The sequence below is a fragment of the Prosopis cineraria genome, unplaced genomic scaffold (genome assembly GCF_029017545.1).
Source record: "Prosopis cineraria cultivar Desert tree isolate PC_DT_omini unplaced genomic scaffold, ASM2901754v1 PC5, whole genome shotgun sequence".
In the NCBI taxonomy this organism is placed as follows: domain Eukaryota; kingdom Viridiplantae; phylum Streptophyta; class Magnoliopsida; order Fabales; family Fabaceae; genus Prosopis; species Prosopis cineraria.
In genome coordinates, this window is record NW_026555336.1 from 34723408 (window position 1) to 34741519 (window position 18112).

Here is an 18112-nt window from a genome sequence, read left to right on the forward strand (position 1 = left end):
TTTTTAATAAAAGTATAATATCAGTATAGTTTTTTCAATTTTAATACCAAATCCTCACCTTTTTTACTTCAAAAGTCAAAACATAATCACAGGCACCAAAAAAAAAAAAGGGAGGAGGAGGAGGAGTGTTCAACTAATCCGTGACAATAACTGGTAACAGGAAAAGTGCACCTGAGCACTAGTAGCAAAAAAACTGTAGTGGGGCGAGATTTCTGGCGCTTATCCAGATAATTATCAAATGGCCCAGTCTTTGAATTCCCTGACACTAAACATTATTAAGGGCATCATCATGAGTTGGGGACAAACATGATTTTGAGTGTAACAACTTTAAAGATGAATAAAAGATGAACGAAAAGAAAAAGTGACTTGTCCGTCTGAGCAATGCTACTTGTTTTGTTCTTTTCTGTTGGATCTATTTGTCAGAATGAAACACAAACCAAAATCCTTGAGTACCATTTCAGATAGAGCAACTCTATTTGCTAGAGCAAAATGAAGTATCAGCTGCTACAGCTTATAGTTACTCTGTTTATGGTCATCACATGTGGAAGCCTAAGGGGAAGTACTGGAGCTTGCAATCCCAATGACTTGGAAGGTTTGATGGGTTTCAAGAATGGGATTCAAATGGATACTTCAGGACGCCTTGCAACATGGTTTGGCCAGAACTGTTGCCAATGGGAAGGTATTGTCTGTGAAAATGCAACCTCCAGAGTGACAGAGATAAACCTTCCAGGAAGCATTTCCACAGATGATGATTTGTCTCAAACCCAGATGAAAGGCTTGCTTTCTCCTTCCATAACACTTCTTACCTCTCTTGAAGTCTTAGATCTTGGTGGTTTAGTTGGGCTCAGTGGGACAATTCCACAAACAGTGGGTGTGCACCTGCAGAATCTCCGGAAGCTCTACCTTTATGGCAACAACTTGACTGGTCCAGTACCAGAAAGCATTGGTGAGTTGTCAAATCTTCAAGAACTGGCTTTGCATGAAAATGGGTTGTCTGGGCCAACCCCTTCAAGCCTAGGAAGCCTGAAAAATCTCAAAAGGTTGCTGCTTTATACAAATCAATTCTCAGGTACAATGCCAGACTCACTTGGTAATTTGACTAGTTTAAAGGAATTGGATGCTCACGGCAATTCCTTAACGGGTCATATACCAGATAGAATTGGTCAGATGCAGGCTCTGGAGAAGCTTGATCTTTCTGACAATGTGTTAAGTGGGAATATACCTACTTCACTAACCAATTTAACTGCGATTTCAGTTTTATACATGGACACCAACCTTCTTGAGGGAACCATACCATTTCCCTCAAGATCTGGTGAAATGCCTTCTCTGGAATTCTTAAGGCTCCATAGTAACCATCTCACTGGGAATATACCTTCCAGTTTTGGCTATCTAGCTTCCCTCAAGAGAGTTTCACTCTCAAACAACAAGCTTGAAGGAGAATTAACTTCTAGTTTGGGCAATTTGTTATCTCTGACTGAACTTTATCTCAGTGGCAACTTCTTATCTGGCCAAATCCCAAAATCCATAGGACACCTCTCTAAGCTCATAATGCTTAACATTTCCGATAATCTGATTGAAGGACCATTGCCTCAAGAGATGTCATCCCTTCAAAATGTGCAAACCCTTGATCTTTCTTTTAATCATCTGAATCTCTCTGCCATCCCAGAATGGCTTGTAAATCTGCCGTCACTTTCTCGTATTTATTTGGCAGGTTGTGGAATCAAGGGTGGCATGCCGGACTTTTCACAAACAGCTGGTGGTCCAATTCAGGAATTGGACTTATCAATGAACTATCTCAGTGGAGCCATACCCTCCTGGATTGGAACCCTGGACCAGCTCTACTTGTTAAATCTCTCAAGGAATTCATTTGATTCAAACATCCCCGATTCTATCACAAACTTGCAGGATCTGGGTGTTCTTGATCTTCACTCAAATAAGTTAACAGGATCCATGAAACGAGTTTTTGAAACAGACCAAGGTATTTCTGGGGGATCACTGACATACATTGATCTTTCTGACAACAACTTCTCAAGTGGGGTTGAGGAAATTGGTGTTGGAGGGCAACGTGAGATTCAATTCTGAATTTGTCACATAACCTTCTGAGAGGTACATTACCAGGTTCTATTGGGAGAATGAATTCAATTCAAAGTTTGGATTTGAGCTTCAACGATTTAGCCTCCCCATTGCCGGAGATGTTGGCAAATCTAACCTCATTAGAGAGATTGAAGCTGCAGAAGAATCACTTTACAGGTAATATACCCAATGGATTTCTGAAGCTGAGACACCTAAAAGAATTGGATTTATCAAATAATTCTCTTGAAGGGGAAATTCCAGAAGGCAAGCCTCTGATTGACTTTCCTGAGAGTTCTTATTCTGGAAACAAAGGCTTATGTGGGAAACCTTTAGTTCCCTGCAAGATCTGAGGATTGCCAAATGTTTGTTTTATTTTTTGGGACAAAATATTGTCAGATGTCATCGGAATGGAAACCCAGGAATTGGATTGATTTTAGTTAACTATCATGTTTAAATCAGTCAAAAGCAATTGCCTTTGGTTTATTTGTCGTGCAGAACTAGAAAACTGAGCATTCACTTATTTTCCAGCGGAATACGAGGAACACCTGCTATTATTAATTAGGATTACTGACTCTTCTTTTCACGTTGTCATTTATATGCTTATTTTGCTTTATTTATAAATCATTTCTTATATATTTATTAAAATTAAAAAATCTTAAGTTTTATTAACCCTATACTAAAATTAAATAAATTTTTACATTTACCATTTAATAAAAATAAAAAAAACTATTTTTAATAATTTTCTTAACATTTAATAAGGTAGAAATATAAAAAAATAATGAAGTATTTTATAAATATGACTAAAATTAAGATTCTCTTTCTTTCTTATAAGTAAAATAAGAGGAGTATTATTCTAAAGAAAGCATAGAACTTTCAAGCGACTTAATTTTTTTGACCAATCAAAAGACTTAATGAATAACTTGAATTATGAATTCTTAAGTACCTTCTTGTTCTTCGTCCTTTGAACTGGAAGGCTGTAATTTTTTATCTAACACACTGTTTGGAGTGGTTGTAATTTTTTGTTTTAAGCATGTTTAACTTTTATTAGCATTATTGTGTTTGATTTTTTAAAAAAAATGGCGTTACTGGAGTCAAATTATCGAAAATGAAAATACAAGTTCAGAAAATGACGTAATCTTCAATATTTTTTGAGTTAAATATTTGCCATAAAAAATTTCTTATTAACGTATTTTCACATTAATTAAAAACCAGATATTTTACTCTTTAAAAATAAGTTTGCAGTCCCTCCCTCATCAATTAAGCCAAACATGAAACATGAATGCAAGCAAGCGTATCTCAAAAAGTGGTCCTTGATCATTTGGCTAATGGGTTGAAATTTACCGTATCGACTACGATTTTTTGAAGTTGCTTTCAACATGTTTCGCGTTGAGCTGCTAAACAGAACCCCTCCAAGAAAAAAAAAAAATTCTTCTTCGTAACTTTATTCTTTTTAATACAAAGCCACGAAAAAATCATATAAAACTAAGTCAAGTCTAACAGAGAGCCATCAAAAATCAAGATTGTTATTGACGTTCGAGTGTAATGAACAAATCAATCTGCGTATTTAATTGACATTTATAAACACATGATTGAAGTTGTTAATTCAATCCTTCATAAAGCAGTCTTTAATTTTCATTATGGTTTCATTAAGGGATGATTTGAATTGTAGTAATGCTGAATAAGCGATAAAGCTTTAAAAGAATCGGAGTAAACATTGATGCTGATGAATTTGTACCTCCAACAAAAAAAAAAAAAAACCTTCAAGATGGCGAGGAGCTCAACAGCAATATTAAAAAAAAACTAAAGTATTTGATAAAATCTTTTATTCAATTGTCTTGATTATCCCGAATGAGATCACTGTATGGATCAACTAATAATTACTGCTTCAACATTAAGAGTAAAATAATTACTAAGCATGAGGACGCGCTTGGATTGATGGATTCTCTATGATTGAAGATGACAAGATGTTTTCTAGCAACGAACGCTAATGCAAGACAAATTCAATTTCAAAATATGATTTCTTTTATGGACCACAACTCTGAGATTTTCACGTTCTTTGAAGTTACATTAGATGATCTGGAGTTACCCAAAGTTGCTGATAATTCTTGTAGTCGATTCCATTTAATCTAATACAACACAAGATCTGCTCTGGAAGCTCCTCCGCCTTGTTCCCCTGCTAATTTAATAACATGATTATTAGGAGACTCAAGATGATTGGGTTCATCAAAACACAAATTAATCGGTGTTAAAACACTTGTGTTGCAGATAATAATATCTCTACCAAGTTACCTGAATTGTGAGGCCAATATCTAGAATGCAGATCTTTAATCTGTCTAGGAAAGCTTCAAAGCCTTTTCTGGAGAAGTAACTGAATCTATGCATGTCCAAATCAATCTCAAAGTAATTTTCTCCCTGCAGAAATTCACATTTGGGTTAGCTGATTTTAAAAAAGAAAAATACAGGAACATCAATTTCAGATACCACGCGCGTGTGTGGGTCTATGTCTGTCTTTTGTAAGGAAATGACACCACTTCAATTTGCGGGCCAAACATAAAGGTGTCATAAAGAATCCATAAAAACACTGCCAATCAAACAAGGATAAGGAGCCCACACAAAAACTTGCATTTGACTTGTTCAAATTTTTTTCATGTCTTCAAATAGAAAACACAGAGTTTCCTTTCTTTGTTTTTTCCCCCCTATCCTCTTATGAGAATGAACTGTTGAATTATCTTGGTCTTTCATAGACATTCTTGAGTTAATCTCAGTTGCTGAGAGAGAAATGATGATGGGTCAATGAGACATACTGAGTAAAACTCATGTTGAGGGCGTGAAAGAACAGGTTTCTCATTGTAAGTCTGCATAAGCTTTCGTTCTGCAGCACTCAAATGAAGATCTTCCACGTTGGCAACACGGCCTAATATTTTCAACCTTTCTCGGAAAGGTACATTTGTGTCTACAGGAAAACCTTTCACCTTCTCAACAACTTTATCATCCATCAATCTCTACAGAAAGACATAAATGTGATTCAAGTTCAACATTGCCCGGATCATCTAAGAGAGAACTAAAGAAACTGAGACTGAGACATAAAGGCTCCAATCATACTCTGATGTTTTCTTGGAAAAGAAGTGGAAGTTCCTTGGAGTAACTCTCAGAAAGCTTAAAGTACAACACAAAACTCATTCCTTCCCCATCAATTTCACCTTGGAAAAGTGTGGCAGGATAAAGTGGAATCTGAGGAAATCCACAAAACATGAGTATCAGAATGAAAAAATGGATCCAATGTATTGAATGCAAACAACTCTGATTTAGCAGAAAAGGATTACCTGAACGTTAACAACAAGTATAGGTGGAAGTTTAGCAGAAGAATTAATGACTGGAAGGTCCACAAACCGAGCTATATGGTGCACTTTTTGTGGAGATAAAAATACATCAACACCAAATGGGTAATACGCAGAATAGTTGGGAGCAAAGTCCTTCTTCTTATCCCTGCCATGAACAACATCAATGACCAGCTGGTGAAACGTGATTTTACTACAGATAAGTATGCCAAACACCTAGTTGAGATTGTGCAGCTTATACCATTACTGATTTATTTACATATGATGTATTAGCTGGGAAAGGAAAAAAGAAAAAAGAAAAAGGAAATAAACTACATTTAATCATGCTTACTTAAAATAATTCACTCCTCGAACTTTAAACGTGCTTGGGTCAATGTGTGACCAACAATCAAGCATTTTCTTCTCCATTGGACAGAAGGGTACCTGCGAACCTGCTATTGGTCTTCGCAGAAGTATCTTGGAGGAAACTGCAAACCAGAAAAAGAACGGACAGAGGAATTAGAAACATTATAATTCCTAATTGATCTGTTAAAACTTGTTCTTCAGAAAAATCCAGTCCTTCAAATTACTTATTAAGACAAGAGTGATACTAAAGAAAGGAATTGTGGCCTGCAGAAACAATGAATAGACATCAAAGCCTCATAAAGAGAGTTTAAAATATCAGAAGCTTAAGGAACTAAATAGAGAACATGGGTGTTTCATTTGACAGCCACATGTTGCATTTGCATGTTAATGAAATCCTTGAAGATTTAATCATTCACTTTGGGCACACATGGAAAACTAATTCTTCCATCTACTAAAGGAAACTTCGAGAGGCAAACAATGACTTAAAAGTTTTAAGATATAAATTGAAAGAAAGTCTCCTGCATGCAATTGTGTGGCAAGCTATGAATATAACAATCACCAGTATCGAAAAGCTGTAGTTCTGATAATTTAACTCACGAAGGTTAGCATTGCCATGTCCTTCTTTCCATTTAAAGGGCAGTTTCATAGGAGGCTTTTTCCTTGCATTAGGAGGACTAGAACATGATGATCTTCTTTTCTCAATTGAAGGAATGGTCGATGCAAGACATGGCAAACAATTGTTGGGAAGAATCCCACAGTGATCCATAAGTTCATCATCCTTGTTGGAGTTTGCATCCACTGAGGAGATTTCATCAAGGAACACAGGCTGATTAACTTCATTCACACTTGCATCACGTTTACAGTGCGAATCATTGTCATCTGAACTGATAATCTGAACGTTAGAATTTCTGGAAGCTTCTGATAAGTTCCCCAGTTTCTGCACCTGATCAGTTGAACCTCCATGGCCGCCATCTCTCAATTGAAAACCTGATACGGCTCCACCTTCGATTCCATTCAGTGATACATCTACAAGGTAACAATTACATTTAATTATATCCATTTTCAGAGTTAGATATTTTTTATCCATCAAACATGTGAAAAGCCATATGTAGTTAAATGAAAAACTTTTAAAACCATACCATCAGGAACACTCTGGTAGTCATCATCACAGTCAGAGTCAAATGCTGCAGATGAGTCAAACCACGCCTCCTCAACACTTCCAGGTGCTACACATAAGCATTCCATTAAAAGGAAGCAAGAGTGAAGATTATTACGAAATCCAAAATAAGTGGTATGCAGATATGTTGATCAAGAGAACATCTAAGGAAAGGAGAAAAATCAAGGCAACAACCAACTGGGGGAACAGATCCTTTAAGGCAACTTATTCAGAGACATTAATTGGATTTTAACCATAAGTCTTGTTTTACCCTTCTCCATTCCAATAATTGGATTTCAATGCCTCCCTGGCTTCTCACATAAAGAGGAAAATGAAAGCTCTTAGCGATTGCTATTGCAAGCAATGATACAAAAAACAGGGACCACAGGCTGTGTCAAAATTACTCTGGCTCAGATTTTCATGGAAATGAACTTACTGAACATAATATCCGTCACAGATGTTGACGTTACTTCAAGTTTTGAATAAAACTATCTCATTAAATTCTTGTTTCTGTTCAAGTTTTTATGATAAAATCTCATCTCACTTCAGCCTCACAGTAAATTACATTTTATTTGTCCATCATCATGACTTCAAAAAAAGGCCGCAACCTTCAGAGCTTTAAGTTAAGCACCATATCTGCATCAATTATCAACATCTAACATCTAATCCATCTTTATTATTCAGTCATTAAACCCCTGGAGCAACAAATTAGCGTTAGTTCATCGACAGAGAATAAACATTGCGTTACATTCTTAATTAGACTCAGAGCAGAGAGATGAACCACCCTGACTACGGCCGAGCTTACACTCCAACCATGCAGATGCATAAAACAGTGGCAGAAAATTTCTTCAACAGAACAGTAAAAAACATTAATGAATTCAATAATGAAACGCAATTGATATATAAGCTTTGAAGGCTTCAGCGGAGAATCATTTTGGCAGAACAATGGAGTGAGAAGAGAGAAATGAACCTTGGAAAGTGGGGTTGACGAAGGAGCGATGATCAAGTAAGCCAGGCACGTCAGGCTTGTCCAATGATCCCTTGGATGGCCGAGAAGACACTCTTCTTCTGAGTTCATCCCTTCTCCTTTGGCGAGTCTTCTTCTTGGAGGAACTCAACCTCCCTCCCACACAGCCCTGATGCGTTGAAGCACAAGCGCCCATACCATAAATATCTTTTGGCTCAGATCCTCACCTCCATTGCAGACAAGCTCCGTGAAAGAAAGAAAGAAAGGGAAAAGGAGGAGGAAAAGGCAAAAAAGGGGTGGAAGCTACGGGTTGGTTTGTTGAGGTAGGAAGGAGAAAGACAACGTGATAATGAACCCCAATAAATAAAAAAACAACCCAGAAGAAGAAAAAGAAAAAGAAAAAGAAAAAGAAGGGATTTTTCAAGTTAAGAAGGGAACCAAATGTTTTACACAGTGACGGCACTTGTCGTAGTTGGTAGCAGCGTAGTAAGGCATCAAAATTTGCTGCCATATAATGCAATGGATGGAGAAGAAGTAGATGGGCGAGGAGGAGAGGACCCCACGAAATTCACAAGCATGACACGTGGCATGAGATGATAAGCTGAACGTGCGGGAAGCCTGGTTCTGAGGTTTGTGGACCTCCTTAATTATACGGTGAGGCTGCGGTCCTGTTGGCGTTAATTTGACGTCGTTTCACACTCTCACGTAAAGAAGGTCATTATCGTGATGGTGTCCGTATATGGGCATGCTGATTCCGGGCGTGTCTTACGTCGTCGTGTAGCTTGTATCATCAGTATCGCTACGCCATAAAAGGTTTGAGTACATTTTAATGTTAATATTATCAGATTAAGATGTTAATGATAAGGCATAGTTTGGAGGAGTGAGAGATGGATGGAGATGAATCATGTTAGAAAGTATCGCCAGAGGGAAAAAAAAAGGGACTTTACAGGTGTAGGTAGAGGGGAAGGTACAGGTACAGCTAATGAAGAGACAACCCGTGTACTGAGACAGAGAGCCTTTGACAAAGATAGTGCCCAACCCAAGCGTCGTTCTCATTGAGATACAGTACGTTAATAGTTTGGTACCACAAACTCAATTTGGTGTCCATATATTCCATGATCTCTTTCACCGAACCCCTTTTTTTCCAGTCATAATCCCTCATTCTTAATTAGTCCAGTTTTTTTATTATATATCCATAGAATTGTTTGGTTTTCATTTTTTATTGGGCGCCAGGGTATCCCAAGAAGGACAGTCTAACTTGCTTAACCGTGCATAAATGAGTTTAACATCACATTTCAACTTCAAACTTTCAAAATGAGTTTATGGGAGAAAATTCGAGTTCAATTTAATTTTGAACAATATATGCAGCATACAATTTTTGTTTTTATATAATTTGAGCTTCCATGCATAGTCTTCGCAGAAGTTCTGGACTCTAGTACCATTGCTTATTGGGTTGAGGAGCATTCAAGAAAGAAAGAAAGGTCAGTAGAGCCAAGAGCAATGAGAGGATACACACACATATAGAGACTTGATAACACAAAATTTTAAAGCATTAAGCTCATGAATCAGTCTACTTATATGCCTTTTTTTGAACCTAATATTTTTCTCTTAGGCTTTTTTTTTAAAAAAAAAAGCTACAATGATAACAAAAAAATTTATCAGTATTCAGCATATGAGTGGAATCTTTCTGCTTTCTCGGCCAAGAAAAGCACCTGTTTAAAGAGCGCTAAATGAGCCAGGAATGAGATACCACGACTCGGAACTGTACTTTTGTTTCCAGACAAGGAGTTACAGATTGTTAATACTTAATAGACTTGTGTTGTGAGTTGTGACTGACCTCATGCCTTTTTTTTTTAATATAATAAATAATATTTACGTTCAAACTGTGGATCCCGACACCTTCCTTCGTACTGCAGGGTGCTGGCTTTGTTTTATTTTGTAAGACAATGTTTAAAATGATTTAATGTTCTAAAATATAAAATATTTTTTAAAAATAAAGTTTTATTAATGATAATTATTTTAATATTGTGTCTTATTATTTTACTCTTTAAATAAATTTACTTCACACTCTCTCTTACTAATATAGGATATTTTTAAAAAATTTATAGAAAAATTAAAATTATAAATTATATTTAATGAATTTTAATAGTATGTATAATTTTATCAACAATATCTTATAAATTAAAACAAAGAGAGTAATTTAGTCCGCCACAAACTAAGTTGATAAGTATTAGGATTAGACAAAATAATTTTATACATGTTTTGTTTAATACGAAAGCGTGACATGCCTATGCTTAAATGTCTGTGTCCCTCGTTATTTTTTAAGAATCCTTCTTTAAAAAAAAAAAAAACTTTAAGCTATAGTCAACTATTCTCCTTTTGTCAAATAATAAATCTTCTACTTATCATAGCCGCATTAACAAAAAAGTCAATTAATTGCAAGATCATCATTTTTATAAATTTAGATAGGACAGAGAGAGAAAATATTTTTTATCTTATTTATAAATCACATTATTAAATTCTTATTACAAATTTTTTCTTTTACTTTCTATTGAATATTACAGAGAGAAAATATATTATTAAAGTATGTATATTTAATAGAGATAAAGTTAAAAATTTATTAAAAATTTTAGATAGAGTTAATAAATTTTAAGATTTTTCTTGATTTTAATAAAATATGTTAAAAATAATTTATAAATAGAATTAGAAGAATATTTTAAAAAACTGTTTTCAAGTTTTTAAGGACTAAGAAAATTATTTACGAATTGTATAAAATCTATATCTATATATTTAATTTGTGGGAGCCATGTTTAGTTTAGCTTAATGCATTTTGGGTTGTGTGTAATTTTGTTTTTTCTTATATTTAACGCAAGGATTAATGATGGCTTAAGAAAATATATACAAGTTAGCACAATGGAAGCTTCGTTTCAAGGAAGGAATTGAATCTCAGTTCAAGCATATGAAATAGAGGGAAACTATAATTTAAAGCATACTATTCAATCATTTCACAGTTGTATTTAATTATTGCTTAAAGTGTTTTTGCTATATAATTAAATAATACGTCAATTAATAAAATTATTAGTGTGACAATAAGAGAAATGAAGGCATGCATATTAACTCGCATCAAAATTCAAAATTTGGATGTAAGATAACATGAGAACAAAATTAAGAGAAGTATTTCGGTGTGCACCACGTGATTTATGATTTGTTCAATTAAAATGTTTTAAATAATCTAAATAAAATCTTGTATAATATTTTTTAATTGATTTTATTCTTATAATAGAATGTACATTTAATTTCTTACATTTTCTCTCTTTACTATCATTTTTATATTTAATGTTATATAAAAGTCACATTTTTATTAAACAAATCACAAATAATGTGATGCACTCGATCTAACTAAATATTTTTCAAAAAATTAAACACCCTACAAGTGGGTTAATTAAACGAATTTAAACCAAGAAACAAAAAGGGAACTTTCAAATTGGATGGTATTTGATTTGTTTCATTAAAAAATTAATTATGCAGCTATTTATCGTCATACTTGTACATTAGGATATTTCCATTTGGAACCAAAACGAAACTGTGATTGGTCAAAGGAAACAAAACTGTGAACCTGAGAAATGCTTCAGAGTTGTGCTCAGAAGTCTTTCCGATTCCGGTTGGAAAATGACTTTGCACAATTTTGTTATTAAAAATATCACAATAAAGAACTGGCAAGTTAAAGAATAAAAAAAATAACAAAATAGCGTTAGCGTTCATTATATTATATTAGACCATCGTTCTGTTTAAATGGTTTTTTTAACACCATGCATTACCATCAACATCATTCATCAATGATCAATAAATTATACTAAATTCTATAATTAATTAATGTACATGCACCAATATAAACGAATCTTGTTCTATTTTAAACAGATTTTACCAATGAATGTGCCTAACCATTTAATTATTATCAAATCGGATTCTTTCAATCCTATCTGTTAGTTCTGGCCAAGAAAAAAAAAAAACCAAGCCTTTTGATTGGATCAAAAAGAATGCAGGTGTTTTGAGAACATAAATTTCTTTCTTTAGTTTCGAAATACTGTCTTTTAGTTAAATAAAAAGTATATATTTCAAAAAATAAATATATTTATATGAAATCTACTCTTTGTAATACCCATTTAAATCTATTTAGATGAATAATGTGGTTTTTAATTTTTTTGGATTTGGATTTGATGAGGGATTTAGGTTAATTCATTCTTTAAGTGTCTCATGTGACACAATAATAACTTATCCTTATAGCTGATAATTTGATTGAATATTTTGATAATCTAGCTACATTCTAATTTTTCCTGGTAGGGAGACAAGAATAATCATGCGAAGCAAACACATTTTAAATTCTGAAAGCATACACCTATTCGATGTATTAATTGCCTCAACTAATTATTGTGGGATCAAATCAAATACAATGTGTCTTTCATCGACAAAAACAAAAAAAAAAAACAAAAAGCAATGCAATTTTTCTGCTTTAGAAGCGTGTTATATATGCTTAGAATATAAAAAGATGTTTGAAAAGAATAATTTGAGAAATTAAGATAAGGAGAATATTTGAAGAAGAGGTAAAAACAGTGAAGAATAAGTAAATCCAGAAGAAAGCATCTGCATTCTGCAGTTAAAAGAAAGCAAGACAGAATTTATGGAGGCTTTGACTGTCTTGTTCTTCTTCTTCACAAACAAGGAAGAATATTAAATGCCAAACATGTCACTACAATCTTCTGGTTTCTGATTTTCACTTGCTGGGTAAAACTTGAGTTCGTATAATAACTTCTTGGTCAATGCACAAGAACTGTGATAAACAGTCCCCAGTCAAGTCAAAGGGAGAAGTCATCACTAAATCAAGATTTTCCATAAGTTTTATTACATATATATAGTACGGTAAATCTTGAAGAAAAATCATGTTTTTGTCTCTGATAGTGATAGACGATTAGAAGATGGTGTAGTATGTTTTTTAAATTTAATCTCTCGTAAAATTATCTTATCAATGTGGACAAAGGTAACATAAAAGAAAGAGAAGATAGGTTTTAAATGCTGTGTATAAATTAAAGATTCAACAATGCTTAAATGATTAGTATAATGCAACTACACATGTGGGCATTATGGTCAACTTTTGAATGGACAAGTAACCTCCGAGATTGACGTAGACACAATAACTATAATTAAATTGATGCAACTATAGTGTTGATTGTGTGAGGAAGCAACGTTATTTGATGAATAAAACTATAAACTATAGTCAAAGACGACCTCTTCGGCGATAAGTGTCCATATTAGATAGGCAATTCATGTGCTTCACAGCAAATTAAACACACGCGCGCACGTACACACCTGCATTTGTTTTAGACACAAAATCTAATATTATAAAACTAACTTCCTTGGACAAGGAATGGAAGCAATTTTGACATTTTTTTTAATTTTAAATTCAAAACGTTCCGAAAATTAATGTGTGCGGATGTTTTTTTTTTTTTGAAAAAGGGATGCACATAACTCGTAAGATATAATTTAAAAGTATCGATTCAATTAAAAAAATGAATAATTTAGTTATATATTATTTTTACCAGCTAATTATATATTGTTGTTAATAAGTCCATAATAATCAATGACTTTAATTTCATATAATGCTCCTTCATGTCTCCATCTTGTAAGATACTTTGACAAGAATTTTTTTGTCTTTTTTATACATATTACCCTTATTTAATGTTGGTTTTTGTTTTTAAAACTTGACTCTTAATTAGACTTCTCAAACGATGGGCTCAAGTGATAGATTTAATAAGGGCGAAATCAAAAATTTAGTTAATTTTCAGACAAATTTGATAAATTTTAAACAATATATTAGTTTTAGTAAAAATATTAGAAGTAACTTAGTACAAATGATGCCAGGTCAATAAAAAAAACGTATATATACAAAAGATGACAGAGTATATTGACAATAGAAAATAAAAAAAATAAAATAATTATAACCATAAATTCAAATGAAATAAATTCACATTTGAAAGCAAAACAGTACCGACATTGATATATCATGTGTGTATAATTTAGGTAGTGCACCCTTGGCATCAGATAAAGTTTAAAGTGAATACCTTTATATCTAATAATTAAATCAATAAAAAGCTTTATTGTTTAAAAGTCACATATGAATAGTGTATCTTTTTTGACCAGTAACATATGAATAGTTTTATTATTATTATTATTATTATTATTATTATTATTATTATTATTTCGGCCTGAAATATGATTAGCGTATCTTGCTATATGAGATTTGCACGCAATGTATGAGGATCACGATCCAGTTTGCAATTTATAAGCTAAGAAGAGCTAGCGTGGTTCATTTTTCAAAGTTTGTGTTTATTTAGCAATATAAGCATGGGCTTTATTTAGTTTATTTTAAAAAATAATATTATAAAAAATTAGCTTATTTTTTAAATTTTGCTGTTATCCATCCCTAATACTTACTCTTTTTATTTAAAAATATAAGATATTTTTAATCAAATATCATTTCTCAATAAAGTAGTTAGTTATTTTCTAACTAACCATATCTTTTTATATTTATCCTCATTAAATACCTTATAATAAATATAAAGTTATTATCAAAAAAGATATTTTTTTTAAAAAAATAATAATTATATGTTAAAAGATTAATCATCAGAATTTTTAAAAAATATTTTATATTTTTAAATAAAAAGAGTATATTTTTCCATGTATAACTACTTAACGAGCGTTAACCAACCCAGCAAAAGGAAGAAAAATATGTTTCTTAAAATTAGAAAATATTCTACATTTAGATCAACAATCGTCTCTGATTGAAAGCCAATCAATCAAGAGTTCAAAGGCATGCTATCAATGATGTGGGGCCCACTAAAAAGGTGCAATGAAATATATGCAAATCTTTTGTGGAAAAAAGAGTCCATCCGAATTCCCAATCATTAAAATTAAAACTAATCCGCAAAGTAACATCTTCGCCTGCCAATTAATCAAACAAAACAAAGCAAAATCCACTATGGTACAGTCCTAGCAGTTGCTAGCTGACATAATAACTTATGACGTTGGAATAAATTTGTTTAACAAGAACAATTACATAGCTCCTTCTTGGCCAATGGCTATATAACATATATACTCGTTCTATTTAAAAATATAAAATATTTTAATTAAATTTTATTTTTAATAAAATAATTAATTTTTCTATTAAAAAATATAAAATATTTTAACTGAATCTCACTTCAAAAAAGTAGTTATTTATCTTTAAAATAATCCTATCTTTTTATATTTACTCATATTTAATAGGACGTTTCATTTTAAAATAAATATAAAGTAATTTATTCAATAGGGATATTTTAAAAAATAATAATAATTGTACCTTAAAATATTAAAAATGTTTTACGTTTTTTTAATAAAGGAAATACTTGTCTTCAAATTAATCTTATTTTTTCATATTTATAACCTCTATTTAATAGAACGTTTCACTCTAAAATAAATATAAAGTAATTTATTAAGTAGGGATACTTTTAAAAAAAGATAATGATTATATTTTTAAAAAAATAAAAATATTTTATATTTTTAAATATTTAACTTTTAAAAAAATATTTTATATTTTTAACATATTTTTTAAGCAGAAGGAGTGAGTTCATGTTGCTGTAAAATTTACCCTGATTTCGAGACGCAGGTTTTGTTCCAATGATTTTCTCCATTTTCTATTGAACTATGTCACTAATCATTATGTTTCCACTTTTTAGGACGACATCAAAACCCATTTAAAACATATCTAAAATACTCATAATGAGGGACCGGGTCGTGGCACCTGATTTTTTTTAATTTTTTTTAATAAAATATGAAGAGTTATATATTTTTAATCTCTTAAATTAATATATTATAAAAATGATGAAATATTATAAAAAATTTTATTTTAATTTTATATATAAATTTTTATGCATATATAATGCAAACATTTTAGTATCTTGAAGTTAAAGATATAATTGGCATATAATTTATTTATATTCAACAAGATAATGTTACATATTCTCTTAAAGTATTGATATCATTTATTTTTATTTTTATTTTATATTTAATAAAAGAAACTATAAGAATTATTATTAATAAACTTTGTCAAGCATTGCAAAGTTCATTAGTAACAAGTGAAATAATTAAATAATAAATTTAATAAACAAGTAATAAATCTTCTTAAGTTAAACACAATGATGCATTTAAATTATTTAATTATCATAAGAAAGATAAAATTTTCACTAATTTAATGATAATTTATATTAAGAATAAAATTGTTAAAAAATTTATCATAAACATAATAATTAATTATTTTTATGCTATGCAAAATTGATAAATAAAACTTAAAAAATGAAAATACGTATATATTCTTTTATATATTTATAAAATTGAATATAAATATATACATTAAAATATTGATATTATGTCAGTGATATATATAACTTTTTTTTTATTATTATATATATTTTATCATCTCAGCCTTTTTTAATAAAATTTTTTGGCTCCATCTTGCTCATATAACTTCTAATCTCCAATTATTTTATTTTTAAAATATAACTTCTAATCTAATATTTTATACGAGTTATTTAGAACCAAGCTTTGCCATTTTTGACCCAGATTATTGGCTTGTTTGGGTAACCTTTTAAAGTATATTTAAATCATATTTGAGAGACATTTTTTTTTAAATCCAACGAACAGTTAAATTCTCTTAATGGCTTTTGGTAAATGTAAATTGAAAACCAAATTCACCGTACTTCTCTAAGATTAGAAGAATATCAGAGTTGATTTTTATAATACTAGGCCAAAGCTTTCTTCCTTTTTCATAAATCGATGCCCATGAATCTGTTTAAAGATGGCTTCTGAATTTTCTACGTATGATCACAAGGAGATGAATTTCCCCGCTATTCATTGAAGCTCGAAGATTGCGTGTTTCCACATTCAAAACGCACAACACAACGCTGTTTCAGGAAGAAAAATGTGTGATTCCTCGAGTCTTTGGATATATCTCATGGGATGAAGACATGATGTGCAATTAAGGAGCCCCACGTTCTGTGATAGGATAGGAAAGGGAAAGAAGGACTGAAATTGAATTATGTGAAATTCCCGAGAGGGTAATAAATGGGAAGATCAGAGGAGAATCTGGGGACTGGAGTGACATTACGAGAGATCCAACATTAAATTCTGAAATCTGGAACCAAATCAAGAATCACTATTTTGTTTAATAGGAAAAGTGTTTGTTGCAGTTTGGCAAGACTCTCATCATTGTTTCCGCTTTCACTGTACCCAACGTTTCCATTTAATTTCGCCACCTCACTTTCATTTATTTAACTCCATGCTTTGCTGTAACAAGCCACCCCTGCCCTTTCTTTAATTCATGTCCTCAAAGCAGTCAACCACCTTGAACACCATAAAGCGCTTTCAATTTTTCTCTACACTTTAACATTTTCTAAAGATTCCCAGCTATAACGTTTTTTATACAGAAAAAACATCTCTCGCTTACTCCCTCCACCCTTATATGCAAAGTTTTTTTCCCCCAAATGTTTCACGGATACCAACAAAAATTTGTTACTCAATTAAAAAGTTACTCTTTTGAATCAAAATATAAAATATTGACAATTAATTCACAACTTTAAAAATAAGTTAGTTAAAACATTAACTTTTTTAAAAAAATTTATATCATTTCAATTATACCTTTATTAAATATTATATATAAGAATTTTGATAATAATAATTAAAATTTTAATTCATTATTTTTTAAAAAGAATAATACATGAAATAGGGGTATAGTTAAAAAAATAATTATAAAAATTACCCAATACCCTTATATTTTAAACTAAGCAAGGCTTCTTAAAGATATTTTATGTTTTGGTTTAGAAGGAGTATAAAAATATGTCAATATTTCATTTTTGCCCCCATTCATTAAAAGCATAATTAAAGACTTATTTTCAAATCATAATCATTCTTTTATAATTTTCAAGAGACTAAAGGGTAAAACAATCCAATTGTTAAAAAATATAACAAAACTTCTTGCTCTCCAGGATTCAAAATATAAACGTTGTCTTTCAACTAATCTTGATTCAAATATAAACCTAGTATTTATATAAAAAATTCTCATTTACCCATTATATTTATTGACATAGATTCTTATATTTGTAAATTTATGACCTCAATCATCATAAATTAAAATTAAAGGTGAAAAAA

General features: G+C 31.4%; 2 protein-coding genes across 2 annotated transcripts; one reads left to right on the forward strand and one right to left on the reverse strand.

Annotated features, from left to right (window-relative positions):
• Positions 1 to 170: 170 nt before the first annotated feature.
• Positions 171 to 2634, forward strand: LOC129310488 (LRR receptor-like serine/threonine-protein kinase FLS2). The gene is given in 2 exon segments (XM_054952348.1): positions 171 to 2074; positions 2077 to 2634. Coding segments are annotated over 2 exon segments (1932 nt in total). The 5' UTR covers positions 171 to 489; the 3' UTR covers positions 2424 to 2634.
• Positions 2635 to 4005: 1371 nt separating this feature from the next.
• On the reverse strand, positions 4006 to 8361 carry LOC129310654 (uncharacterized). The gene is made up of 9 exons (XM_054952563.1): positions 7883 to 8361; positions 6896 to 6982; positions 6354 to 6782; positions 5743 to 5878; positions 5397 to 5559; positions 5176 to 5304; positions 4878 to 5075; positions 4363 to 4485; positions 4006 to 4246 (listed from the first exon to the last, which is right to left on the reverse strand). Exons 1-9 carry the CDS (start codon positions 8073 to 8075, stop codon positions 4136 to 4138), a joined length of 1569 nt encoding a protein of 522 aa, XP_054808538.1. The 5' UTR covers positions 8076 to 8361; the 3' UTR covers positions 4006 to 4135.
• Positions 8362 to 18112: the final 9751 nt, after the last annotated feature.

What these genes read in the sequence shown, in the direction of transcription:
- LOC129310654 (XM_054952563.1), bottom strand. Translation starts at nt 8,075, where the DNA reads ATGGGCGCTTGTGCTTCAACGCATCAGGGCTGTGTGGGAGGGAGGTTG. An exon ending in CTCAACATGAGTTTTACTCA is followed by an intron (nt 4,486 to 4,877) that starts GTATGTCTCATT and finishes GAATTTCTGCAG; the next exon opens with GGAGAAAATTACTTTGAGAT. An exon ending in ATATTGGCCTCACAATTCAG is followed by an intron (nt 4,247 to 4,362) that starts GTAACTTGGTAG and finishes TTAAATTAGCAG; the next exon opens with GGGAACAAGGCGGAGGAGCT.